General features: G+C 40.0%; 1 protein-coding gene across 1 annotated transcript; it reads left to right on the top strand.

The window, feature by feature from the left end:
• ccni (cyclin I) lies at positions 1 to 26,456 on the top strand. Its single transcript, XM_039779936.1, has 10 exons — positions 1 to 233; positions 1,804 to 1,960; positions 9,721 to 9,855; positions 13,532 to 13,606; positions 14,463 to 14,603; positions 14,879 to 15,007; positions 16,764 to 16,865; positions 21,723 to 21,888; positions 24,070 to 24,299; positions 24,602 to 26,456. Exons 2-10 carry the CDS (start codon positions 1,847 to 1,849, stop codon positions 24,827 to 24,829), a joined length of 1,320 nt encoding a protein of 439 aa, XP_039635870.1. The 5' UTR covers positions 1 to 233; positions 1,804 to 1,846; the 3' UTR covers positions 24,830 to 26,456.
• The last annotated feature ends 1,338 nt before the right edge of the window (positions 26,457 to 27,794 follow it).

Here is a 27,794-nt window from a genome sequence, read left to right as displayed (position 1 = left end):
GTCCTCCTCTCTTCCCCCAGCCAGCCCCCTCCTCGGAAGTAGACGCATCCGTCTATATTCCGTTCTTTTATTTTTATATTTTTGTAACCCCTTTTCCCCACCACGTAGCACTATGGACGCCAAGATGGACGATTAAACCGAAGAACGGGTCCACGATTTCACCCCTATATTTATCCTTGAATTGAGTGGACCGGATGAAATCCCACTGTGTTTTTCTCCGCTTCGCAGGGGAGGTGAGGCTTGGAGCTACGTCTACTGACTGGGTCGGAGTCAGCCATTTAAATGGCCCTATATTGTATAGTTAGCATAGTCGTCGTCGCAAACGCGCTCCAACTTTTTTTTTTTACATAACACAATTTGAGGGTACCAGCCAACGATTTCAACATTTATTTGTTAGACACGTACGAATTTGTGCGCGATGTCACGTCAGTTAGCGAGTTGAGAGCGACTAGCTCCATTCCAGGAAATAGTCGCATTCAGGGTGATAATGGAAGAAAACGCTTGGTAACGATAATGCACCTGCTTCAAAAAGCCTGGTGATTTCCAAAATAGTGGGCCGTCTCTGAGGAGGTTCAAGGTAGTTCCCGACAAAACTACAATTATCTTGAACTTTTTTCACTTTATTACACTTTCTACCGTGACTGATAGTTGCCTTTTTAAGATTCCTCTTATTGTCATTCAGCAAAACACAGAAATGTGAAGCATGAACGAAATTACGAGCATGGCTCATTTTAAAAACACCGATAAAAAACAGGGTAATAAATACAGCTCTATATGGTCTTTTATCTAACGTTAACCTATTCGAAGTCAAAAGTTTGTTTCTGTGAGTAACTTAACGTTACGGTTTTGGGGTGTCTTCTTGAACCACTTGAGAACTGTTAACTGAAGGGATGATGTTACACAACATTGAGCATCTTCAATGCTCTGAAAAACAAACCTGATCAAAAGCTTTCCTTTGAGAATGTCATCAGCTTTGCTTGCTCCGTTTGTTCCGTTATTAACAGCATAGGAAAAATGGATTTGTCCTAAACTAAATTGTATTTATTGTTTTTCATGCTTTGCTCTTGGGATGAGAGATGTTGATACATTTCCTTTATCCTATATACCGTATGTCATTTTATATCCCAGTATGAAATATATCTTGATATAATAAATTTTCTGGGGAATCGATTGGTAATCGTTGATGGTTAAAATAGTCCAAAATGTCTGGTTTCGGTTAGTCTAAATTAAACACGCCTGGCAAATCAAAGAACTTCATAACATTGGCTCAAAAATAATTATAATAATATCGTAATCCAACATTGCTGTAAAGCAGCCCTGCTTATGGATTTGTAACATTATGATCCCAATACACTCAGATATTAAAGCGATAGTGATTACAGTATAACAATGACCTCTGATAGTTGACAAATTTATATCCTCACACAGTATATGGTCATATTGCCCACCCCTACTTTGCTCCATTTGCTTGCTTCTTGTTAATTCCTGAGTCATTTTATCTACTCAGACCTCTAAAAAATCAGTTGGAGAGGGATACGTTACTTTGTGGCTATCTGGGCACAACTTGTTAACATAATGCAACTTTGACCAGGGGCTACAAGTAAATATCAGTGGTCTCAAGCCAAAGAGGTTGGGAACCAAATTGCTATTGATCACAACTTCAGCTAAGCCTAATATTGTCCATGTTCACACCTCTATCTGTTCTTAATCCTCAATGTTTTATTAGGCATTGTTTGTTTAAGTATAAATCAAGCTGGGAGAGTTCAATTATGTGATGTTCTGATTTGCTGTGTCGCTGTGCAGGTAGCTGTATCCAGTGGGGAGGTAGGCTTAACCAGGGGAAAGAATGAAGTTCTTCGAACCCTGGGGACGCCAGAGGCTGTCTTTTCTTCTGGAAAAGGCCGCCTCTAGGGAAGCCAAGATGTGGAAGGTCTATGTGCCAAAGAAACCCTCCTCACAGGTGAGGATTTACCTCTGGATGCCTCCATTCATTAAAGTGCCCATATTATGAAAAAATCACTTTTTCTGGGATTTGGGGTGTTCTTTTGTGTCTCTGGTGCTTCCACACACATACAAACTTTGAAAAAAATCCATCCATGCTGTTTTGAGTGAGATACAGTTTCTGAATGTGTCCTGCCTTCAGTCTCCTAGTGAGCTGTTCAAAATCGGCACGGACTGTGACGTCACAGTCCGAAATGACCTGGCTAACCACAACCGTTAGCTCGTTAGCATGCTAACCGTTAGCATTAGCATGCTAACGCTAGCATGCTACGTCGTTCTCAATAGCAAAGCACTGCTACAACACACACAAGTTCACCATAATCTACAAAAGAACTACTTACATGTGCGCCCTCATTTAGAAGTCTCCCAGCTAATCCTGCCTTGTAACTGACCAAAGTTGGAGAAACAGGCTTTCTTTTACTGTCTCTAGAGTTAGCTAGCTGACATGATCTACATCTGAACTACTGAGCATGTGCGAGTGCAATCAAAGATAGTACAGAAGAAGAAGATGAAAAGATGTCTCACTCTGCAGCTAAAACAGAAACCAGGTGAAAAGAGGATCTGCAGCAGTGAGAGAGAGCTGTGCAGTACAACAAAAATATGGTGTTTTTTGAAAATTAAACCATGTAAACCTATTCTGGTACAACCTTAAAATACAGTTATGAACCTGAAAATGAGCATAATATGGGCGCTTTAACTAATGCACTGACAAAATACATCTCAACATTGGCAAAAAAATGATTTAGGAGCTACGGCGTGGGCCAATGATTCTGCCGTTGAATAGCTACATCTGTACTGTTTGACTGAAGCAGTCTCATAAGTTTTTCCCAAGATAACAACTTTAACACTCCATAACTGACTTCTTTAGTAGTTTGGTCCATGTTTCTGTATATGATGTGCTGTCACAGCCAATTGTTTCCAGCAGCTGAAATAGTCTGACAACAAAAAGGTTTCAGTGATCAAACCAAACTGCCTTGACAAAGCTGTCTGTTTGGAATCAGCATGGCAGTCATTTAAACATAACGGCCTTGTCCCAGAGTTTAGACGTCTAGCTATATGAAAAGCTAAACAATGCAAAGTTTTTAATAAATGTACATGTAGCAACTAATGTCAACATGGACAAAATCATGAATGTACTAATTCACGTTTTTGATGATGACCTGGCCAAAGTAACAACACATCTAGAAAGTTTTGTTTTCACAATGATTCATTGTAGGATTATGATATTATTGCAATATGTAAATCTACATTAACTCTTAATATGGTTGGAGGAAGTAAAAATTGATCCAAAACTTTTTACTTCTTAAAAATTACGACTTTTATTATTGTGTAATGTAACTTTAACCCTTGTGTTGTCCTTCGGGTCCCAATGACCCGAAGGACAACACAAGGGTTATGTACTTCCCTTTACTTTGTTGAGAATTGCTCTCTAAACAAGGGTTAATACAGCACCTTAGTTCTTGTTTGTACAGCATTTTGGTCAGCTTAAACTGTGTTTAAATGTGTTCTAGAAATAAACTTTACTTACTTACTTTACAAGAAACAGGGTTTAGAGAGCAATTCTCAACAAAGTAAAGGGAAGTATATAATCCTTGTGTGGTCCTTCGGGTCACTGGGACCCGAAGGACCACACAAGGGTTAACTGTTTTGCCAGTCAAATTAACTTTAAATTAACATCAAGTAACATTTACTTAGTCAAACCCGTCTTTCTGGGTCAAGGTTGACCAGCTAGAATACAGCATCATAAACAATGGAACTGGTAGGGTTAATCAACTTATCATTTCAGTGGTAAATTCCAGTTTGCTTTGTTTTATGAATTAATAAAAACTTAATTCTTCCGCCAAGCAATTTAGTTTTTCAGTGATATTTAGCCGAATGGTTGCCAAGCAACACCAAGACGCAGTGAAAAGCATGCTGGCTACTTTACAAATCCATGGCAACATTGAGCCAATCAAGTTCAACCCCATGGGCTCTCTAGTATACCTAACATTAGGAGAAAGAAAGAAAGAAAGAAAGAAGTTCTCATTATGTTGCAGTTAGCCATCAGCAACTATTATGCTCACTTTCCCCTAGCTGTTGTCACTTGCCAGTGATATCATTTTGTTACAGTGTAGCCCGGTTACTTGCTGAGTAACCAAGCTACACTGTGACAAAAATGATATTGCTGGCAATCGTTAACATAGTAAAGAAAAGTCAGCATAATAGGCTCCAAATACATGCAAGAAAGCTAAATTTACATCATTAACTTCGCTTACCATAGATTGTTGGTGTAACTAGTTCGTCCCCTATGGGTGGAGATAAAAGACTAATGGATTGGGCAGTAGCAACGACTGGTATATGTACCATAAGCTCTCTTTGTTTTTTTTCATCGGCATCTTTGTGTTTTTTTTGTGCTTTCATTAATGACGGAGTTCCATACTTCTGACCGTTCATGTCCTGGCGGACAAATTGACGAAGTAACGCTGAAATTATGATGCAGTCACAGTGTGTTTATAGAGTATTTACAACGGTTTCTAAAATGGCTCAGCCAATCCCAATCAAGAACTGGACTGAACTATCCATTTAAAAGAACATGTAAGCAGCAATGTATCAGAAATACAGTGAGTCACTGAGCAAAGAATCCACTGACGCAAATGTTTTGTTTCATCACATCCACCATCACCAGACTCAGCTGGTCCCGCCTAGTTTCCACATTTCAAGACACATCCTCAAACTATCACAAAATGTTTTGTTTCTTCACGCCCTCAGTAGTGCTGAACGATTTTGGAAAATAATCTAATTGCGATTTTTTTCACCAATATTGTGATTGCGATTTAATATGGGATTATTTTTTAAGATCTTTATCTTCTGTATTATTCAACAAAGATGAGCAATAAATCATTGTATAGTATGAACAACACAAGATTAGATAGATTAAACAAACTGTTCTTTCCTGGAGGCCAGGTCTGTATGTGGTGATGATGAAATAGGTATTGAATTTATTATTCATGAATAATATATATTTATTTAATCTTTTATTTAACTACTTCAATCACAGTAGTATATTGAGCACTGACCAAGCCTGGTGTAAACATCCATATGTATCCTGTAATACATTTTTTTTGCTAAAAGCATAAGCTGTGAAAGTTGGTCATCACAAGACTGGCTAATGATAATGTTGATGATAGTGGTTTGTGCTTTAATTATCTTTCTTTACTTTTTTCACTCAAGTTGTTTTAGGCATCTGTCCACTATGTGCTTTATTTTTTCCCCTTTGCTATTCTGTTTCTTCATGTGACACTATTGCAGCTACCTGCACTTTGTTTCCATATTCACAGCTGATCTAAAGCTGTAGCTATTCAAATTATCCTAAATGGAATTAGCATAGGGGTAATCTTTGACTGTTAATCCAGATCTGCTGCTGCTGAGTCACTGCAGCACGTTTATGTCTCTGCCAGTTTAATCTGGCCAACGCAACACAATCAACTTCCTGTTGCTCTTTTGTTGTCTGGTTTTGTATCCGTGTGCAGCCAGAGTAGCTAAGCTTGAGAGTTAAAGCCCAGCCAGCTTCCAAATATATTGTTGATGAATTATGACCTGTATGTCTGCACCATAGACTATGTTTATGCACACAGTAATTCTGATAAACTGATAGATGCAAACCACTTGCATCTGTCTGTTTATGACAAGTGTTGCCTGCATTATCAGAGTTTGAGTTTGTTCCTGGACTACTGTACTAGTTATGGACTGTCCACAACAAACCACCCCCACTACTTTGTATTATCACATCCGTGGCTGTATGTCTTGGACACTCAGGGAAAGAGAGAGGAAGAGCTGTCAAATGTACATGACCTGGTTGTGAGTTGGATTACCTGGTGTGGGAGGCTGCCTGGCAAACCAGGTAAACCCAAACATGTTGTTAGGGTAAACAAGGAAATTCTGGCTTAGGCCCGTGTTTGCAAAATCTCTACAAGAGGTTGAGGACATGGAATCCGATTTGGCCATGTTCAAAGCATTCATTGTGGAGGTAGCTGCCCTGATTTGTGGCCAGAAGGTTGTTAATGCCTATCGTGGCAGCAACCAAACGAGCTGCTAAGTTTCAGCACCGATGCCAAAACAATACTTTGATACCTTACTTTTGAGAAGTAAACAGGTTTTTCTAAGAAAAAAAAAACATATGTAAGTATTAGCAGGCAGTCTAAAATGGGCAAAATTGTGATTCAGGAAGTATCTAATTAAAGCTTTAGTGCATTGAACGTCAAAAAGTAACGTTAACTGAAAACAGCATGTATCTCTTTTTAGCATCTCAAATCACACTTACAGCCACTATGACCACTACTACGGTCAGAAACATTGTGCCAAAATATGAACAATAACGTCGCTGTCGACAGGCTTATCTGCTAATGTTAGCTACCGACTGTTACCTTGAAACCATCCAGCAAATAGACGGTACCGTAGGGTCCCGTTACCTGAAACGGTGATTTAACTTCACCGCTCATTTTACACACAGTTTAACAACAAAACAAAACGCTAAGTGAACATTACTAGCTATGTTTTTCATGTTGGTTTTGAGCGATATGCACCCCCACTAACCTGGAAAATGGTTTTAAAACAGTAACGTTAATACAGCATATCGGAGGAATACAGCGTCTCCTGCAGCGAGGAGTCAGAGGCAGAGGGACTGCAGCGTTCGCTAACGTTAGCTTCTTGTCTCATCTGGGGTCTGATAAACAGTAAATTCATCAAATTCAGTGTCCACAATGCTATTTTCCAATAAACTATCATATTCATATTTCACGGGACCCGCGTGAGTGTGGATTTCATGTCGCTGTTTGTCACTTTGCCTAAGATTGAGCGAAGTAGTACTCGCCCTGTTATTTGGTTGCCCTGACTTCGCGAGTGATGACATCCTGTCATTGTTCCAGTTGCTCACCCTAAAGGGGAGAGAGAGAGCGGATGACAAGGATTAATTTTTAGATTATATAATTTGTATATGTTTCTGAAAGAAAAGTATGTAAAACCTTAAGCCTTGGTTCAACATGGTCTTGCTGTGTGGCCAGAAAATTGACACCATCATGACCATTCAAATCCTGGTCATTTTTACCAGCTGTTCTAACATGGATCCAGCTATCATATTGAAGCCCCTCTCAGATTCTCTAAAAAATTTAATGACTTCACCTTGGGCTTTAGGAAATTGTGATTGCATTTTTTTTTTCTTCACTTTTTTTTCATGTTTTAGAGACAAACATTTAGGCTAATCTACTAATAAGAAAATGTACAGCCAATTAATCAATAATGAAGGCCTACTATCTGCATGGCTAAATACCACCAGGGGTAAGCACGACAATATGTTTTATGTGATATACGTGAACTGACTTTTCAAAAGTAGCTGTCACGGTAGTGTTTACTCTCAACATGGGGGGCAATATCTATGAACAATAAACTGAACACTTAAGAGTCACCACCCAACCTCTTGTAGTTAATGTAGGTAGTTTTTGGTCGAATGTTTTTTTTTATTTTTTATTCTCGGGTGCTTTTGAAAGCTTATATTTTACATTTTGATGTATTTTTTAGGCAAATATGTAATAATGTCATATTGATTTTGGTTACATCATCCAGCCCTATTGCATACAGAGTGATGTAACCTCCATAATATTTTTTGTTATTTGCTGTCCTTATCAAAGGTTTATGCAACAACGTACATGGTACAATCTGTTCAAGAATTAAGGAAACCACAGTTTTATGACTGAGAAGTTGCTGCAGTACAATAGGGTTATTTTACTACAATAAGTAAACAGAAATTGTTTTGTAAGTTTATATCTGTTCCAGAAACATTTTTTCAAGCTTTCAAAAACTTAAGCTGATTGTATCTGCAACCTGACCTAAACCCAGGTCAGATAGGACATGTTGACCCCTTCAGACCAACATCAGAGGTCCCTGCTTCAGTTTAAAAACCCAGCTATGTTAAGCTGGGTTTTTTAAACTGAAGCAGGGACCTCTGATGTTGTTGTAGGTATGCAAACTAAAATGTTGTACATGTCATAAAACCCTCTTCATACAGTATAATTGTTTCCATTGGATAGATGTAACCTGTCAGATGATTAATAAATGGAATTCCTGGAATGTTTTGGGTCAGGTTTCGTCTGTCTGTTGAGCTGGTTTAGAAATATGCTGTTCTTTTAGTGGAAGTATGTCAGTCACAAAGGCTTCACTAATGATTCAAAACTAAGTGAGTCAGTTAAGTCCTGTCTAAGGCCCTTTAGTGGAAACCAGGTCAAGTTTTGCCCTAAAATAGCATTGCTGTCTTAAAGAGAAGCTCCTCAAGACTCAGGGCCCTTTGTTTCCTCCTATCTTTGTCGAGAAATGGTTTCACTTATATAAAAGGACCAGTGTGTAGGATTTAGCGGGATTCATGGTAGAAATGGCATATAATCATAATTATGTTTTCATTAGTGTATAATAATCTAAAACTAAGTAATTGTTGTGTTTTTTTGTTAGCTTAGAATAAGCCCTTTATATCTACATAGGAAGTGGGTCCTAAAATTTGTGAAGATGAAACAAAAACGGCTTAGCCTTGATCAGGTATGATTGCCAAGCCTTTTAAATTACATAAATCTAATTTTTAAATATCTAATTTATTTGCTGTGATTTTCCAATTTACTCCATTTTCCGTTAAACGTCTCTCCGTCTGTCAGCAGCAGCAGAGTGTACAGTGGCTGGCTAACCTGTGTGCCAGGCTGACTGACAAACAGACAGCAGTTAACTTAACGGAAGTTGAAGTTAACTTGCTCAGCCACCGGCAAAAGTCCGTAAACTGATTGATGGACCTTATCTCCAGTCTCCCATCTGAAAAATGTAATTTGGATGTTTCATAGACTAAACAAATAATCAGCAAATTAAACTTTTTTTTTTTGTTTTAACAGACTTGCTGATTTAGGCCCTAGAGAAGAAACAATTAGATTTTTTTTTCTTCTCATCATAAGCTTAATTTGTTGTCTTGACAAACTAAGTTTCTAAACAAAACATTTTGTCTTGTGTCATTCTGTGTCCTTACTTATTTGTTCACAGAAAAACAAAGCTTAAATATTAAGATCACAAAATACCAAAGATAGATTGTGATTATCAAAGGCATCACTGTAAATTGTCTCCAATTATCACCTTTCACACTTAACATGCAAATGGATTTCAAAGTAATAAAGTAGTCATTTTCTGCTCCAGTGTAGTAATATTAGGCTTTATGTATGGCGTCAGATACTGTATGTCATATGTCACGATTACATGCTTACTGGCAGATCATATTATTTCACACACATAGGTATTACCTGCCACTTGACAATATAAGTCCTTGTGCACCAATTCAACAACCAAGAGTTGTACAGGCAGCTGCAAACATGAAACAAAATATAGGGAGAGGCAAATAATGGCACCTGTGTGTATAAAACTAAACTGCACATCCCAACAAAGGATTGTATACGTTTCTCTCATCCGTTGTGTTGTTGGGATATGTTGATATGAACGTGTTTTATTGCGTTGGAGACATATGATATCTGACACCATACTTATGTCAATATGATGCTGTCATAACGAGTATGAAGAAGGATGAATAAGTATGAGGAAGTATTTTGTGGTCCTCATTAGTAAACATGGACAAGAACAAGTGTATTAGTGGTCAGTACAAACATCCCAAACGCCTAGCTTGGAGGCTGTTGATGTTGTAGTTAACCTTGTTGTTTGTTGTAGGATATAGACATTACCCCTGCCCAGCGGGATGAGGTCGTGCGCTGGTTGACAGAGCTCCACGGCAGGCTGCAGCTGTACCCGGAGACCCTGGTGTTAGCTGTTAGCATCCTGGACCGCTTCCTTGCTTCCATCAAGGTAAATTGATACCACCAGTTTTACTTTAATTCAGATTTTGCTGTGAGTGTTAGCATATTTACCAAGTGGAGTTGCTTTTTTTAATTGATTGATAATGAAACGGGTAAACTGCCAAAATGACAGTTTTAAATTTTTTTTAAGGTGCATTCTTTCAAACCCCTTTTTCTCTGAAATTTTGTGCATAACAATGAATTACATACTGTATACCGTGATAGAGGATTTTAACCACATCGCCCACCCCAAGATGCATCCGTGTCACTGTAATTATTATAGACACCGTTTTATTGTGAAATTGGGAATTTCTGCCTTTTGTAATAAGATTTTTTTTTTTTTTTTTTTTTTTAAACGTATTTTAATCGAGCAGTTTGGTTGTGGCTGTAGTTAAAAGCTCTTCAAGCTTAACATCTGAAAACAAACAAAAGGAAAACAAAACCCCTCGGTCTAGACCTTATGTTGGGAGGGAGTTTGGTTAAATATTGTGGATCAGTGGGAGGTTCTTGATAGCTCTATCTTTGTTTACCACTGTCGAACAACTATGATGACAAGGCTTTTGTTATAGCTGACAGTTTGCATTTACACAGGAATCAATCAATCAATCAAAATTTATTTATATAGCACTTTACAAAAAAACAGCAGGTATCCAAAGTGCTTAACATCAGAAACACATGTCATACAATAGAAAGAATGAACATAGAAGACAGTAAAATCAGAATAGGTTACACAGAAACAAAAGAACAAAATTGTCACACCACCGCTACGTATTAAAGGCCAGACGGAACAGATACGTTTTGAGTTTGGACCTAAAAAGAGCTCCATCTGTGATAGTTCGAATATCAGGGGGTAACTTGTTCCAGAGTCTCCGGGCAGCAACTGCAAAAGCCTGATCACCCCAACGTTTATACCTTGACCTAGGCACTTCTAAAACTCGCTGATTTGAAGAACGCAATGACCGGTTGTGCTCCTGCAAAGTTAAAATTTCAGACAAATACTCTGGGGCCAGACCATTTAAGACCTTAAAAGCAAACAACAAAATCTTAAAATCTATTCTAAAACGCACAGCGAGCCAATGTAGAGCGTGGAGAATGGGAGTAATATGTGCACGTCTAGATGTATTTGTTAAAAAGCGAACAGCAGCAGCATTTTGTACAAGTTGAAGACGTGAGATGGAGGTTTGATTCAGACCAATATAAAGAGCATTACAGTAATCTAATCTTGAACTGATAAGAGCATGGATCGCCTTTTCTAGATCATGCCTGTTCAGGAAAGGCTTAACTTTAGCCAGGAGACGAAGCTGGATAAAGCTCATTCTAACAACATTACTGATCTGCTTGTCAAATTTCATGCTGCAATCAAAAGTAACCCCCAAGTTTTTGACAGATGACCTAGTGTAGGATGCCAGAGCTCCCAGATTCAAAGCTGGACCATCTTGCGTGGCTGAAGCACTGAAAATAATACACTCCGTTTTATCTTCATTCAATTTAAGAAAGTTTTCTGAAAGCCACAACTTAATATCAGCGATACAACTAAGCAGGGAATGTAGTGCAACACTGTCATTGGCTTTCATAGGCAAATAGATTTGCAAATCATCTGCGTAACAATGAAATGACAGGTTATGCTTTCCTATAATAGCCCCTAAAGGCAACATGTATAAAGAAAACAGAATGGGGCCAAGAATTGAGCCCTGGGGTACCCCACAAGAGAGAGGAGCAGCTGACGAGGAGAGGTCCCCAATCATGACAGAAAAGGTCCTATTTGCCAAATAGGAGCTAAACCATTTAAGTGCCGAGTCTCTGATGCCTACACAATGTTCAAGGTGAGAGAGGAGGACTGCATGGTCCACTGTGTCAAAAGCTGCTGTGAGGTCTAAAAGCACTAAAACAGTAGGATTCCCGGCATCTACTGACAAGGCAATATCATTATGTACTCTCAACAGTGCAGACTCAGTACTGTGACGTGATCTAAAACCAGATTGAAATTTTTCAAACACAGAGTTCTGCTGTAAAAAGGCTTGTAACTGTATAAAAACAACTTTTTCCAAAACCTTTGACAGAAAAGGCAGATAAGAGACTGGACTAAAATTGGACAACACTGTGGGGTCAAGATTAGGCTTCTTAAGAAGGGGCCTGACCACAGCATGTTTAAAGGCAGCTGGGACAGAGCCTAAACTAAGACAAGAATTTAAAAAAGTAAGAAGACTCGACCCAATGGTGCTATTAAAAACCTCCTTCACCATTCTGGCGGGAACAATGTCTAAGGGACAGTTGGTAGGTTTCATGTGTTGTACCACCTCACTAAGTAACGTCAGAGAAACTGGCTTAAATTCCTCGAACACAGCTGAATGTGCAGGAGAAACAGATAAAAACTATTTTAAATTAGCACTGGCATTTTTTCTGACCGATACTATTTTGTCAATAAAATAACAAAGAAATTTCTCACATGTCATGATTGAAATATCTGTCAGAGCAGAGGTGTGTGGATTCACAACAGAGCTTATTACATTAAATAACACTCTGGGTTCATCGCAACTGCCGGCTATGACAGAGGAAGAGGAAGTGTCAGTTCTGAATGTCCTGTCCCTCAGGTCAGGACAGATGTCCCACATGTTCCAGTAGAGAGCAGACTTCTTCCTTATGCTTAGTGCCCTCAGTCTAGTACAAAAATGCTGATTCATGTTTTAGATAGTAGTGTTGTAGGCATTATTAATAACCAGTGGTGTCAAACTGGATATTGATGTTCTAAACCATAATTCAGTAACTGTTTTGCCGCCCATATGCAGTTTACAGTGAAAACAGTGGTTTTACTGATGTACCAGTGTTGTAGTCAACACTACCTAAACCAAGACATCACCAAGACCAAGGCAGGGCGAGACCGAGTCAAGACCAAGACCAAACCACTACAAGTCCCACAATGCTTGCCACGATAAAATGCGGAAAATGCTAACTAAAAGCACTCCTCAAATTGGTCTGAAAGATCCACATTCCCATAAAAAAACACCCACAGAAAACAAATAAAGATTCTTCTTCATTCACCTCTTTTATTGTATCATGAGTAATGCCTTGATAAAATAATCAAAAAGGCAGTTGTGGTCTTGACCGGTCTTGAAATAAAATCCAGTCCTCTTTATCTGAGACAGAGACAAGTAAAAATGCTGTCTGTTCTGAGACGACCGGTCTTGAGACCAAGCCCGATCTCGAGTACTACAACACTGTGATGTACCACTAACATGTTTTACTTATTTTTAAAACTATGAGTTTGATTGATTTCAGACAGACGGACGTAAAGGCGAAAAACAAAATGATAGATGTCGCAGGCAGACTTTATCAGCTGTAGCTAGCTAGCTAGCTAGCTGCTGAAATTACACAAACATTAGCTCCATTAGTTGGTTGGATCTCCGTCTCTACTTGACTTTTTTTAATGTTCCCCACTGCATGTTAAAATGCCTGCTGTGAATAAAAGGTCTCTATAATCCCTAGTTTGTACATAGCCACATGAGAAGAGGTCTAGGCGACATAAGTTAAAACACTTGTGTGGGTGTACAGGACATTTAAGAGAAATTCAACACAAAACAAAATAATTATTAATCAAAATCACAATCTTTGTTGTCTTCCAACATACTTCAGCAAATAACTATAAACATGTTATTGAATTACTGATTGATGGGAATGTTTGTCTTCAGGCCCGTCCAAAGTACCTGCGCTGCATCGCTATCACCTGCTTCTTCCTGGCTGCTAAGACCTGCGAGGAGGATGAGGTGAACACACACACACACAAACTCATTTTGTGATCATTTGTATCTACTTGCATTACTCGCGCTGGTGTAGAGCTAAAGGCACCAATGTTTCTTTCCTTCATCAAAATTGCCAAAGAAACCCCACTATTGCTTTGTACCTGTTGTGGAAGTTCCAGATATGTCAAAGAAGCGTCTCATCTGGATTAATAACATTATCTGGAGGAGCAAAAACCATGTGAATTAGACTACTAGCGCTACTTGAGGTCCAGATTTTGCCGTGATTTAATTGCAATAAACGGATAAATAGTAAGCCGAAATAACTACATCATGATGACGATTTGTAAAAAGTGTGAATTCATACTTTATCAGATCTAACTGCAAGCAAACAGATTTTTAAATGGTTGTTTTCTGAATGAAGTTCAAATCAATCAGGGCTATCAACACAACAGACACTTAATTTCAGAACTTACAGGGTAGGCCTACTACCTCACTTACTGTTCCCCAAGAAAGCTCCCCTTTTCGTCAAGTCTCTACAAATATGAGGTACTATAGAGCTCTGGGTTCCCACAGATGGCTACAATATTTTATAACTCCCATTTCTGATTCAGCGACGTCGGGCCTTGGTGTGAACACGCCTTAACGGGGCCTGCCCACTGCGCATGGCCTGGTCATTTATAATGTATGGGAAGCGACTAAATTCGTTGCACAAAGCATGCTAGGATACCTGTCAAGCAGACCGAGCTGGTGGTGCGACATGGAGCGATATTGAATGTGTGTGTGTGTGTGTGTGTGTGTGTGTGTGTGTGTGTGTGTGTGTGTGTGTGTGTGTGTTTTTGTGTGTGTGTGTGTGTGTGTTTTGTGTGTGTGTGTTTGTCAGCGTGTGCCCTCCCTGAAAGAGATGGCTGTCTCCAGCAACTGTGGCTGTTCTCCATCAGAGATCCTGAGGATGGAGAGGATCATCCTAGACAAACTGAACTGGGATCTGCACACCGCCACAGCACTGGACTTCCTGCACATCGTACGTCTGTCTCTCTTCATGTGATGTTTTAATAAATTAATACAAATCCGGTTCCTACCATCTGCAGATGTTAAACAGCACTCAACATTTCACCCCCCTAGTGCCATCTGTCATGGAGCTATTATCATAACAACATTAAATACTGTATAATGTAAAATAAATAATGGAACAAAACATTATTTACTTCTTAAATGTACTTGATTTACATGAACCTAAATTCTTTCCCAGCCAGCAAGACTTGTAATGCTGATTATCTTTTGCTCCAACTTCTATAGTTTCATGCGATGGTGCTGTCATGTCGTTCTGGGTTTTTGAACTCCATGTTGAGACTGAACCGCTCTCAGCACCTCACTCTGCTCACATGGCGACTCTACAACTGTCTGGCTGACCACACACTCATACAGGTTGAAACACACATACTCTCACTTTAGATAGATATCTCTGCTCCTCTGTATTTAAAGGAATATTTCACCGCTGGAAAGCTGAATATATCTTTAAATTTGAATTTTATATCTTAAAAAAAATTGAAATTGGTGCCTTCTAGGCCGAGAAAAGCCAGAAAATGTGTTTTGGTCTTATATGGATGAAAAACACCAAATCCCAGAATGCACCTGCTTCGTTGCTTTGAGTCCACTCCCAAGCCACGCCTACCGCTTGACAGACCGACAGAGGCATTCAACTCAACTCAAGCGTGTTTTATTGTCATTTCAACCATATACACGAAACAACGTTTCATCGTGACTCAAGTGGTGTTACACATTTAACATATATAAAAACGAAATTATATAAAAGCAACATACCAAAAAAAAAAAAAGATTTAATAATACAATTTTTTTTTTAAATTTTTTTTATTTTACACTCCACTTATATCCACCTTAGCAGTTAGCAGTTAAATGGATACAAATCACCACATTTCTGCACCACTCGGTGTTAACACAGCCCACCTCTTTTACCCGGCGACAGAGCATCTCTAGCTCGGAGGGCTAGCAGGCCTGGTAGCTGGACAGTCCGGTACACTATTCAGGCAGGTTTCCACAACAAAAACACGACAGTCTCTGAACTCACGTTGGGAGTGTCGTTGAAGTTGGATGTAGTCCAGTTTGTGGTCTAAATGAGCGGACTCTTGCAAGCAGGATCCGTAAAGTTCAGCTAACGCATACTAGCATTGGTGTAGCTAAACACGGAGTATAAACACAGGCGTGAATTAGCGTGGAATGTCGAATGGTCGGCATTTAACAGTCACAAGCTCCATCAGCAGTTAGCAGTAGCTAGTTGGATTTTATTTCTACACCAGTCCGTTTAACACAGTCCACCTCCACGGCCGGGCGCGAGAGCAGCCTGGTAGCTGGATAGTCCCGGTTCCGGTACACTGTTGTTCAGGCATGTTTCCACAACAACAAAAACAGCAGTCACTGAACTCACGTTGGGAGTTTCGTTGAAGGAGGATGTAGTCCAGCTTGTTGTTTAATGAGCAGACACTTGCAAGCAGGATGGCGGGACAGGTGGACAGCTACGGTAAGCTTTCCACCCTAGCCGATGAGGATGTCCCCTAGCCGGCTAGCGGCATTGAGCGACACCGCTGGTCTCCGTGCAGGCGTAGCTCAGTGTGAGCCGGTATTGCGTCTGTAATAACGTTCTCCCATATTCTCCGATCTGTACCGATGTATCCCGGTGGTACACACGTCCGTTTTTTGAATGCAGATAATTGTTGTCAATGTTTTCGCTGAAAACCGAAAGCCTGTTTAGCGAAGATTCAAGATGGCTGACAGTCGTTTTCATTCGAATACCCGGCCAGACTTGGCAGTCCAACCCCTGTGGGCGTGTTGAAAACATACGGAAGCAGATCCTACTACTGGCTGTAGTCCTTTGCCTCTGGCCAAAATCTTCCAATGACGCAAAAATCGTCATTTTACGTCATCGGAAGATTTTTTCCAGGCCCCAAATGCAGAAATCTCTCGTCTCAGGGGGACATGAGGGAGGGAGGCACGGTCATTCAGAAATACTAAATCGGTGAAGTATCCCTTTAAGTAACACTGGTAAATCTAAGCATGTTTTGTTTTCGAACACAACACAGGGGGAAGTCACCCTCTGAGGCTCAGGTTTTCGTACATCTGGATTTGTCACCTGCCTGAACACGTTTGTCCCTTATGTGTTCTGTAGCTCAGAGGATCCATGCTGGCCTTGGCCCTAATCACCCTGGAGCTGGAGACCTGCTGTCCTGACTGGCTGGCTCTTACCATTGACCTGCTGAGGAAGGCACAGGTATCAGACCGACTCGCTTCAGAATCAGAATAAGATTTGATTAACATCGCACAACATCAGCACCAGACGTGAACATGTAGCAGCGGCGCACCGCCGCTCCATCAGCTGTTTATGAAATGTCATAAAGTCGTAATTATACACGGCTCTGCAGCGCAGTCTGCTCTACTGATCTCAGGCAAACAGTCAGCCGCTCTCTCTCCCCTCTGAGGCTGAACAACTGGAACATGAAAACCGCACTCATGTGGTTCCCGTGAAATATGACAGCTACAGTTTATCAGAAAATAGCGTTGGGCACACTGACTTTGGTTTATCAGACCCCAGGTGAGACAAGAAGCTAACGTTAGCAAACGCTGCGGGAGACGCTGTATTCCTCCGACACTGTATTAACGTTACTGTTTAAAAATGCTTTCCAGGTTAGTGGGGATGCATACTGCTCAAAACCAACATTAAAAACGTAGTAATCTTCCTTCAGCGTTTAGTTTTGTTGCTAAACTGTGTGTAAAATGAGTGGTGATGTTAAATCATCTGTTTCAGGTAAAGGCACCGTAGGGTACGGTCTATTTGCTGGATTGTTCCAAGGTAACCGTCGGTAGCTGACATTAGCAGATAAGTCCGTTGACAGCAACGGTATTGTTCTTATTTATGCACAATGAAAAATAAAGCAAACTTGCTAAAAAAGGAACTACACGCTGTTTTCAGGAAATGTTACTGTCGATGTTTAAACAGGCCTGTGTAGGTGTTTTGAGAACTATATTTATACTGCAACGCTATATTTATTTTAGTTTTTTATTTGTTATTTATATATTATTGTATTGCCTTTCCCTGTTTTCATACATACAGAAGTTTAGTTTGCTAAATGTATCACATTTTTTTAGTTGGATATTGGATATGAAAAGAAGGAAATGGTTCTTCCATAACATTGCACTTCAGGTGTGAGATTTTTCCACGCCAGGAGTAATTTATATAGTTCTATTTTATAGCGATCAATTATCTGTTCAAAACATTTTCAATGTAAAATGTTCTATTAAAGAAAAGATAGAAAATAAATATTTGTGTGTGCTGTAAAGTGGTTAGAAAAAATGAAATCGGAATCGGCTGAAATCTGTATCGGCAGCTCGAACTCAATGAAAAATCGGAATTGTCCTAGAAAATTGTAATCCGTGCATCTCTAATAATAATAATAATAATAACTTTACAACGTGCCTCTCACGAAACCCAAGGACACTTGGTCTCTGTCCCACTACAGAGTGGACAGTATATACTGTATAATATGTGCACTGGTCGTATTAGCCCAGGATGTTTCCCCATAGACTTGCAGACACTGTAAATCGGTGGATACATTTATTTATTTTAAGATTATGTTTTGGGCTTTTTATGGCCTTTACATTGACCGGATAGCTTGAAGACAGGAAAGGGGAGAGAGGGGGGGGGGACGACAAGCAGCAAAGGGCCGCGGGTCGGATTCAGACCCAGGCTGCTGTCAAGGACTCAGCCTACATGCGGCAGACACTCTACTAGAGTGAGCTAGAAATCGCCCAAGGATAAAAAAAATAATAATTCTGCATCACAAACCCCAAGAAATGACTCTTTTCACTATCAGAATATGGTCCATTCGGTCTGGTAACATCCGGCTCACTAATCTCTCACCTCACGGAACGACACACTGTGCAAATTACCAGACTATTACAGCGTGAAAATATTTTTTCTAAAAAAAGTACATTTTGCTGTACACCACACTAAGAGTACACCAGTTTTGTGTGGGTTTGAACTGTTGGATAAGCTATCTGGCTGTAAATAGTGTGTGGGGGCTTCTTGTGTACTTGCTGCTATAGAGGCTAATGCAGGGCTATAGAGATGGAGAGGGCTGATGCATTAATGGCCCATCAGCAATAACAAAAGCATTAGACATGCGCTCTTGGATGACTTGGCAGTTATAGTATCCCTGAAAGGTCTAGCGGTGCAAGCATTCAACCGTTCCCTGTCTCCACTTTGGCACTGAACAAGGGTTTGTCAATGTTGTAACTCACCCTGTGAGTCCCTAAAAAGCCCGCCGCCTCAGTGAATAATGACTTTCGTCCCATAGCTTTGACCCGTATCTTAATGAAATGCCTTGAGAAAATTGTAGTGTCCCAGCTTAAGGCAGAGGTTGGACACGTGGCAATTTGCTTATAAACATGAACGCAGTACTGAAGATGCCATCCTCTGCATTTCGCATCTTACTTCTAAACACCTTGAGGATACAAAAGCCTATTCTAGAATATTATTTGTTGATTTTAGTTTAGCATTTAATACTGTGCAACCTTATCTGCTTTTAAAGAAATTGAATAATATGCATGTCAACCCTGCCCTGATTAAATGGTTTTATTCTTTTTTGATTAATAGGACACAACAGGTGAAAGTTAATGGCACGCTGTCAGAGGTTAAACATAGCAATATGGGGGTCCCACAAGGTTCTGTGGTATCACCCATACTTTTTACATTGTATACCAATGACTGCAGGACAGTACACCCAAATAACTATATTATAAAATTTGCAGATGATACTGCAATCTTGAGCCTTCTTCAGAAGGACATAAATCCGTCTGTGTACCATGATGAGAGAGACACATTTATTAAGTGGTGTGACACCAACCATCTTATCTTAAATGTCACAAAAACACAGGAGATGATCCTTGACCCAAGGCAAGTGATTGACCATGAGCCGGTCATCATAAAAAATCAGAAAATCATCCAAGTCGTGTCTTACAAATACTTAGGTGTCCACATAGACAATCTTCTCTGCTGGAAAACACACATTGACCATCTGTGTAGTAGACTGCAGCAGAAATTATACTTTTTAAGGCGGTATGGAGTAAGCAGCCAGATCATGCTCATGTTCTACCGGGCCATTCTGGAGAGCATTATTAGATATGGAATCACAGCATGGTTTGGCAACTTAACAGTGCAGCTAAAAAGCAGGCTGGTCAGCACACACAAGGCAGCTATGAGGATAATAGGGAGGAAAGAATACAAGCCCATACAGAGCCTGTATGAGCAAGCAGTCAGAAAACAAGCTGAAAGAATCACCGTAGACTCACTACACCCTCTCTTCCCCAAATATGAACTTCTGCCATCAGGCAGAAGATTCCGTGTGCCAAGATGTAAAACAAACAGACTAAAGTTATCATTTATTCCAACTTCTGTCAAGCTGCTGAACTCCAATAGTAAATCTTAGTCCAGCAGAGCAGGTGTGCAGTAAATACCCCAGCCATTTTTGCACTCTGCACTTTAATTATTACAGTTAATTCTCAGGATGTTGCGTTTTCTGTGTTGTCATGTGTGTCCTTTTGTCTTTTGTGCTTTTGTGTCCTTGTGTCTCAGGACGCTGTGCTGATCTCACTTTTATGTTGATTTTATTTTACTTTATTTTACTTTATTTTACTGTATTTAACTTGAGAATGTTTTTATGTTACATATTGTCTGTGTTGTGAAGCAACGGATGTGGCACTGTGTCCAAGACAAATTTCCCCTCGGGGACAATAAAGTGTATTCTATTCTATTCTATTCTATACCCTGGACGTGATGCTACACAGCTGTCCTCACAGAAGCTGATGTATGACATCACAGCCTTACAGTACTCTGACTTTTATTAATAGGTTCAAGTTGTGGCCAATCAGAAGCTCTAAAATGTTCAGCGTGGATCATGTGACCAAAACAAACTAACAGAAGTGTTGCTGGAGAAGCAGCCGAAACTAAGCTAACTTGTTGCTCCCCCTAACAATATTAGCTGCTCTGTTTTAACAATGTTATAACGTGCATGCAGGCTGAAATTCAACGGTGGTGTTTTGTCGGGATTAAGCTATGGCTAATGTATGCAGGGTAAAGTGCAAGGATAAAAAACTTTGGCCTTCACAGCTTTTTAATATGGTCAAAAGTCATTAAGTTGTGCTTACGTGGTTGTCCTCAAGCTCATTGTCCCTGACTCTGTAGCAAGGCAGTGAGTGTGTTGACCCTCAGGGTGGCACTGCTGTGAAGCAGTTCTTGTGTGTTAACCACACTCAGCAGGAGGAAACAGCAGTTTAACCTGCAGAGATTATCAGTCACACAGCATATTAGATTGCATGTAAATTTCAAGTTTAATAGGTGACCATCCACATGTTAAAGAAGATAGTTATGGGGTACTTTTGTTTTAGTTCATACCATGATCTGGGTGAATACTTAAGTCTGATTTAATTCTGGTGTCCATAAAAAAGTGATATAGGACACCTACTAAAGGAGTTCCGGTGAAACTGACAGTTTACTGTTCTAAATGAAAGTACTACTAAAAGAAAAGAAGCAAGTAACACTCTACATTAGGGGTGTCACGATACCAAAAATTCAGTAGTCGGTCCCAATACCAGTAAAATAATTTGATTTCGATGCCACTGTAAAAAAAAAAAAAAAAACGGATTTCTAAGATTCCATGTACTTTACCTTGAAAGGTAAAATCTTTATTAAAATCTTTGAAAAATGTCATAACAAGACATACAAAACATGTGCAATAGAGCATAGAACAACAAAATAAAGTGCAATTAATGGTCATAGTGCAACAACTAATGTCCCCAGACACATTCCAGACTTCCAGGCATCTTTTCAAAAGGTACTGTGCAAAAACAACAACAGTATTTCTAACAGTTGCGTGACCAGAGACGTTACAAACCCCGGGTAAATATTGGAAATATATTTGAAAGATGGAGACAGCTTAGAGCCCAAAAGGACGCCGAGTTGGCTAATTTCCTCCTGAACACGTAGCTAAGCATTAGTTCAGGCTAATTTATCTAATTTAGTCTTCTTTGTCTTCTCCTTTGTCCTTCTTTCCTCCTCTTCCCTCTCTCTTAGATCGACAGCTCTGAGTTGATTCGGAGTCGAGAGCTGGTGGCTCGTAGTCTTTCCACACTGAGATCTTCCCTGCCTCCAAACACTGTCTACATCTACCAACCCCTTCAGAGCCAAACCACCCTGCAGCCTCCAGACCAGGACCCCAATCGCCCCTGCTGCACACTGGGTATGTTTAAAGGGGAACTCCACCAATTATACACATCACAGTCTGTTAACTGCAAAATGAAAAAGTTTGCAATCATTTCTAAAAAGCATCATACATCTTACAGTTACAATCCATGATACAGTGCCTTGCGAAAGTATTCGGCCCCCTTGAACTTTTCGACCTTTTGCCACATTTCAGGCCTCAAACATAAAGATATAAAACTGTAATTTTTTGTGAAGAATCAACAACAAGTGGGACACAATCATGAAGCGGAACGAAATTTATTGGATATTTCAAACCTTTTAAACAAATAAAAAACTGAAATATTGGGCGTGCAAAATTATTCAGCCCCCTTAAGTTAATACTTTGTAGCGCCACCTTTTGCTGCGATTACAGCTGTAAGTCGCTTGGGGTATGTCTCTATCAGTTTTGCACATCGAGAGACTGACATTTTTGCCCATTCCTCCTTGCAAAACAGCTCGAGCTCAGTGAGGTTGGATGGAGAGCGTTTGTGAACAGCAGTTTTCCGTTCTTTCCACAGATTCTTGATTGGATTCAGGTCTGGACTTTGACTTGGCCATTCTAACACCTGGATATGTTTATTTGTGAACCATTCCATTGTAGATTTTGCTTTATGTTTTGGATCATTGTCTTGTTGGAAGACAAATCTCCGTCCCAGTCTCAGGTCTTTTTGGAGACTCCATCAGGTTTTCTTCCAGAATGGTCCTGTATTTGGCTCCATCCATCTTCCCATCAATTTTAACCATCTTCCCTGTCCCTGCTGAAGAAAAGCAGGCCCAAACCATGATGCTGCCACCACCATGTTTGACAGTGGGGATGGTGTGTTCAGGGTGATGAGCTGTGTTGCTTTTCCGCCAAACATAACGTTTTGCATTGTTGCCAAAAAGTTCGATTTTGGTTTCATCTGACCACAGCACCTTCTTCCACATGTTTGGTGTGTCTCCCAGGTGGCTTTTGGCAAACTTTAACCGACACTTTTTATGGATATCTTTAAGAAATGGCTTTCTTCTTGCCACTCTTCCATAAAGGCCAGATTTGTGCAGTATACGACTGATTGTTGTCCTATGGACAGAGTCTCCCACCTCAGCTGTAGATCTCTGCAGTTCATCCAGAGTGATCATGGGCCTCTTGGCTGCATCTCTGATCAGTCTTCTCATTGTATGAGCTGAAAGTTTAGAGGGACGGCCGGGTCTGGAGATTTGTAGTGGTCTGATACTCCTTCCATTTCAATATTAACGCTTGCACAGTGCTCCTTGGGATGTTTAAAGCTTGGGAAATCTTTTTGTATCCAAATCCGGCTTTAAACTTCTCCACAACAGTATCTCGGACCTGCCTGGTGTGTTCCTTGTTCTTCATGATGCTCTCTGCGCTTTACACGGACCTCTGAGACTATCACAGAGCAGGTGCATTTATACGGAGACTTGATTACACACAGCTGGATTCTATTTATCATCATTAGTCATTTAGGTCAACATTGGATCATTCAGAGATCCTCACTGAACTTCTGGAGAGAGTTTGCTGCACTGAAAGTAAAGGGGCTGAATAATTTTGCACGCCCACTTTTTCAGTTTTTTATTTGTTAAAAAAGTTTGAAATAGCCAATGAATTTCGTTCCACTTCATAATTGGGACCCACTTGTTGTTGATTCTTCACAAAAAATTACAGTTTTATATCTTTATGTTTGAGGCCTGAAATGTGGCAAAAGGTCGAAACGTTCAAGGGGGCCGAATACTTTCGCAAGGCACTGTATATAGTTTGCGTCAACATGTTTTCCAAACCGTTAACAGTAACCACAATTTGAACCTTTGGTTGTCAGGGAGAGAAGGTGCCCAGTTTCCCTTTAAAATCAAGCCTTTTCGCGAGTAGTTGAGTTATAAACCTTGTGTAACTCACACTCTCATACACATCAAATATGATAAGAATAGCTGATTTCAAGTCAGAAAACGCTTATCTCCACAGTCACTGCTCTACCTGGTGGATAGTTAGACAATTGCAACTCATTTTCCACACAAGGTGCTTAGAGGGGGGTTTTGAGTCGGCCCCGCGATTTCATTTCAGCCAAGACCAGACCACAGTCCCACCGGGAACAAGTCACGGACCTGCCTGGGCCCCAGCACAGAGGCATGGAAAATTATAGATGGCTTCATCGGTATAAAAGTATTTCTGTAACTTTTTATTCAGGGCTCATCACTTCCACCACTGAGTCTTCCAGGGACCATGCCCTCGTCACCGCCATCCCTGCCCAGCTACAGACACCAGCTGATGGGGAAGAGGAGAGCCAGCAGCCCTGGAGCACCATCTCCTCCACCAACCGCAGCATCCCAGTTCTGCTCTCTCCACCCAAACACCTCCGCCATCTTAACCACCTGCAGAAGGTCACACTGCGCTGCAAGGCATCCGCCAAGCGCAAGGTAACACTCTCTCTTTCTTTTAAAAATAAAAAAGCTTAATGTAGAGACTTCAGAATCAATTAAATTATTCAATCGACAGTAAATGAATTGACAAAGATTCTGATAATCGATTGTTTAATTAATTTGTTGCATTGCTGGTTCCAGTTTCTCAAATGTAAATATTTGATGGTTTACTTAGTCGTGACAGGTATTTTTCTCAAACGATTAACTGATTAGACATGAAAGCAATCGGGAGAGTGACTGATAAAGAAAATAATAGTTGCAGCCCTAGACCTGATTCACAAGTTTTTCTGTGTATTCAGGTGGATGAAATGGAGGTGGATGATTTCTATGATGCCATCAAACGCCTCTACAACGAAGACGTCACCACCTCCGCTGCTGTCCAGGAGGGGGCAACATCTTTGATGGGTGCGATAACAACAAGTGGAGGAGGTGAAGGAGAAGGTCTGGGTGTCTGCAGCGTCCTGTTGTCCCGACAGGAAGGCAGCTCGTCCCCATGCCCGCCACTGCAGCCAGTCAGTGCCTCCTAGAGACCAAACAGAAACCTGTTTACCAAAACCATCTTCCCAGTGACATCATCTTTCACTTGTAAATTAAACTCCTCAATTCAAAATAGTTAAAACTATATTTAGTTTTTTGATCTGTGATATTTAGGCAGTTCTTTTGGCAACATTGATGGGCAACTCCCTCAGCAATAGGCAACCATGAAAGAGAGATTTTATTCAGTGTTCCCATTTGCATAAGAAAGCAATGTAAAAGGCAGCTCCTTGTGAAATGTTGCCCATCAGAGTTGATGGAGAAAATACAGTAAAAGAAGAAAATATTGATCTTATAATACAAATAAAGCAGTGATACAGATGATTTCAGTGGTTAAGATGGTTTTGGTTACAGTGCAAAGGACCCCAGCGTGACCCCCCCCCAGCTGTTCAGCTGTCCTGAGGTCAGTTGCCATCATCCCCTGCAATGGGAAAACAGAGCCCCAAAAAAATTTAAACATTCAAAAAAATAAAACACGTGCCGCTGCTACTATCTTATTAATTATATTTGTTGAGCACAAATACAATAATACAAAAGGTTTAAAAAAATTATAAATAGAAAAGTTACCTTTAAAAAAAAAAAAAGCCTAGATTTGACTTCTCTACCCCCCCTGTCGCTCTCTGTCCTTTTGTGGAAGATTTCTGTCATGGTTTGTCAACTTATATTTGTTCTTCACATCTTAAACTCTTCTTCCATTTCATATATTCATGTTTTTATTCTGTCTTCTTCCCTTTCCTTCCTCACTCTGCATGTTTTCATCTCTAGAATGTCTACATAGTCTCAATGTATGGATGATTATCTGTATTACTCACAGAGATAGAAAACCTTGTTTTTTATTTTTAAAGTGAAGTGCAGTCTGATTGTTAATAAGATGCTAATATAAATATCCCTCCTATGAAGCCCCTCTGTTTTTCCCTCCCCTCAGCTTGTTGTGACGGCTTGACTGAATGAACGTTTCTCGGGTTGTTTTATTCACCCTCAAACTAAAAAAAAAAGTTTCTTTGAAGCTGCTGCTTAAATCTGGCTTTCTCATTTGAGTGTCTTGGCAGACATACAACTGTTTGTTTTGGGCTCCATTGAGTGTGGCGACACCAGGAGATCTTGATTATTTCCTTATAACGTACATGCTCCTATCTAAAACATGTAAAAGGTCTTGGTCAACTCGTTGCTATGACAATAGCCCTAGTGGAATTCTAACGGAAACATCCAGGCTTTACAAACTTTGTTGTCCTTGTACGAAGAACAAAGGCCCTGGTAAAAATCACTCTGCATGTGGTTTCTGTGTTTAAGCACCAAGAGGGATTTCAAGTTCTAGTTTATATATTCATATGTAATAAAACAACCTTGAGTTATTTAAAGCATTTTAAATAAGCTAAGAGACCGATATGGGTTTTTTGAGTTGGTGTCTCAGCTTACGTAGGAGGCAAGTGACACTTTGATGTTAAAAAAACAAACAAAAAAAACACAAACAACATGCTCTGTTTTTATCTCTTGAAGTTCTGTTTAATATATTTTTCCTGCAAAAAGCTCTGTTTATCCTGCTGTGGGAGCTGCTGGTGGCTTCTTCAGGTCCCTGAATGCACTGGGGCACCAATAAACGAAGAGATACAAGAATGAAAACGGAGCGTACTTTGTCTTCATTTACACAAAAACATTCACGTTTTTACATTTTCATTATATGACTGAGTTTACCCAGCAGAATACAATTTCAGTTCATACATCACAATACAGGGAGGTGGTCAGGGGGGAAAGGTCACAACATAAAGTCAGTAGATGTAACAAAAACACAGCTACAATGGGATGATAATGTTGCTCTGTCTGCTGGATGTGGGAGTACGCAGCTGTTTGCTAACAGTTTAGCTAGAACAACTTTACAATAATACTGCATGTCAGAAGTTTTTATTCATTATTGTGACCAGCCTTAAGTTTAAACTTGGGTTTAAAGGGTCAGTCAATCCAAATTATAAGAAAAATATATGTATTCACCAGTAGTATCTATCCATGGAGACAGTTTGGGTTTAATTTTTCCAGGCTTTGAGATTTCTGCCTCTATGGGAATTTATGGAATGTAGTTTGTGATTCTTACAGCATGAAAAATGACATTTAAAAAATCTACAGCAATATCTCTTTACAGAAACAATATCCCTATTAAATCAGACCTTGCAACTTAAACTCGCAATCACACTGTTTCCATCAAGGTCGAAATCTTTACTACCTAGTGGACAACCCTGTTAAAAATCTTTAAACTATTGGATGAAATTAGTGGCTAATTTATTATTATTCCTCATTTATACCATGGTCTGGGTGAATACTCGATTCTGATTGGCTGCAGGGTGTCCATTAAAAAGTGATGTAGGACACCTAGTAAAGGAGTTCGGTGAAACTGACTGTTTACTGTTCTAAATGAATGCGCTACATTAAATCAATAAGGAAATGTGGATTTATTATTTCCAACTCGTCCTCTGAACACCACAGGATGGCGCTAAAACACACAGGCTGCAAGAAGTAAGTTCTACTGGCCCTCTGGACTGACATTGTTTCACAGAGAATAACGTTATCTCACATATCTCATCTCGCTGCTTCAGGCTGCGCCGCTGCAGCCGACAGCAACGTTACACATCGCGGATCAAATTCTTCGTAAAAGTCGTTATATTGTTTTGGGGACAATGACATGGCTGATAGCTAGCTTGTCTTGTTGTTCAACATACTGTCAAATTATTTTTACTGATTGCCAACTGTACACAATGTTATTGACTTTGGATCTTGCTAGCATAGCGTTAGCTTTCTGGCTCGTAGCTAAACTGAAGGGTTCTATCAGCTGAGCGGACTATATAAATATCTCCGGTTGCTAAGGGTGGCAAGTCGTATCTAAGGTTCTTCCTAATTCCTGGTGGAGAGAACAACGTTTGCATTGCATAAGAACCTGATGGATGGGAATGATTGTTCCAGGTATTAGTC

This window comes from Perca fluviatilis, chromosome 17 (assembly GCF_010015445.1).
Source record: "Perca fluviatilis chromosome 17, GENO_Pfluv_1.0, whole genome shotgun sequence".
NCBI lineage: Eukaryota > Metazoa > Chordata > Actinopteri > Perciformes > Percidae > Perca > Perca fluviatilis.
This window is presented reverse-complemented; position numbering and strand designations above follow the sequence as displayed.

Excerpts from the sequence above, each read along its gene's own strand:
- ccni (XM_039779936.1), top strand. The coding sequence starts at position 1,847 with ATGAAGTTCTTCGAACCCTGGGGACGCCAGAGGCTGTCTTTTCTTCTG. Across the intron at positions 15,008-16,763 it reads CTGACCACACACTCATACAG|CTCAGAGGATCCATGCTGGC; the intron begins GTTGAAACACAC and ends TGTGTTCTGTAG. Across the intron at positions 24,300-24,601 it reads AGGCATCCGCCAAGCGCAAG|GTGGATGAAATGGAGGTGGA; the intron begins GTAACACTCTCT and ends CTGTGTATTCAG.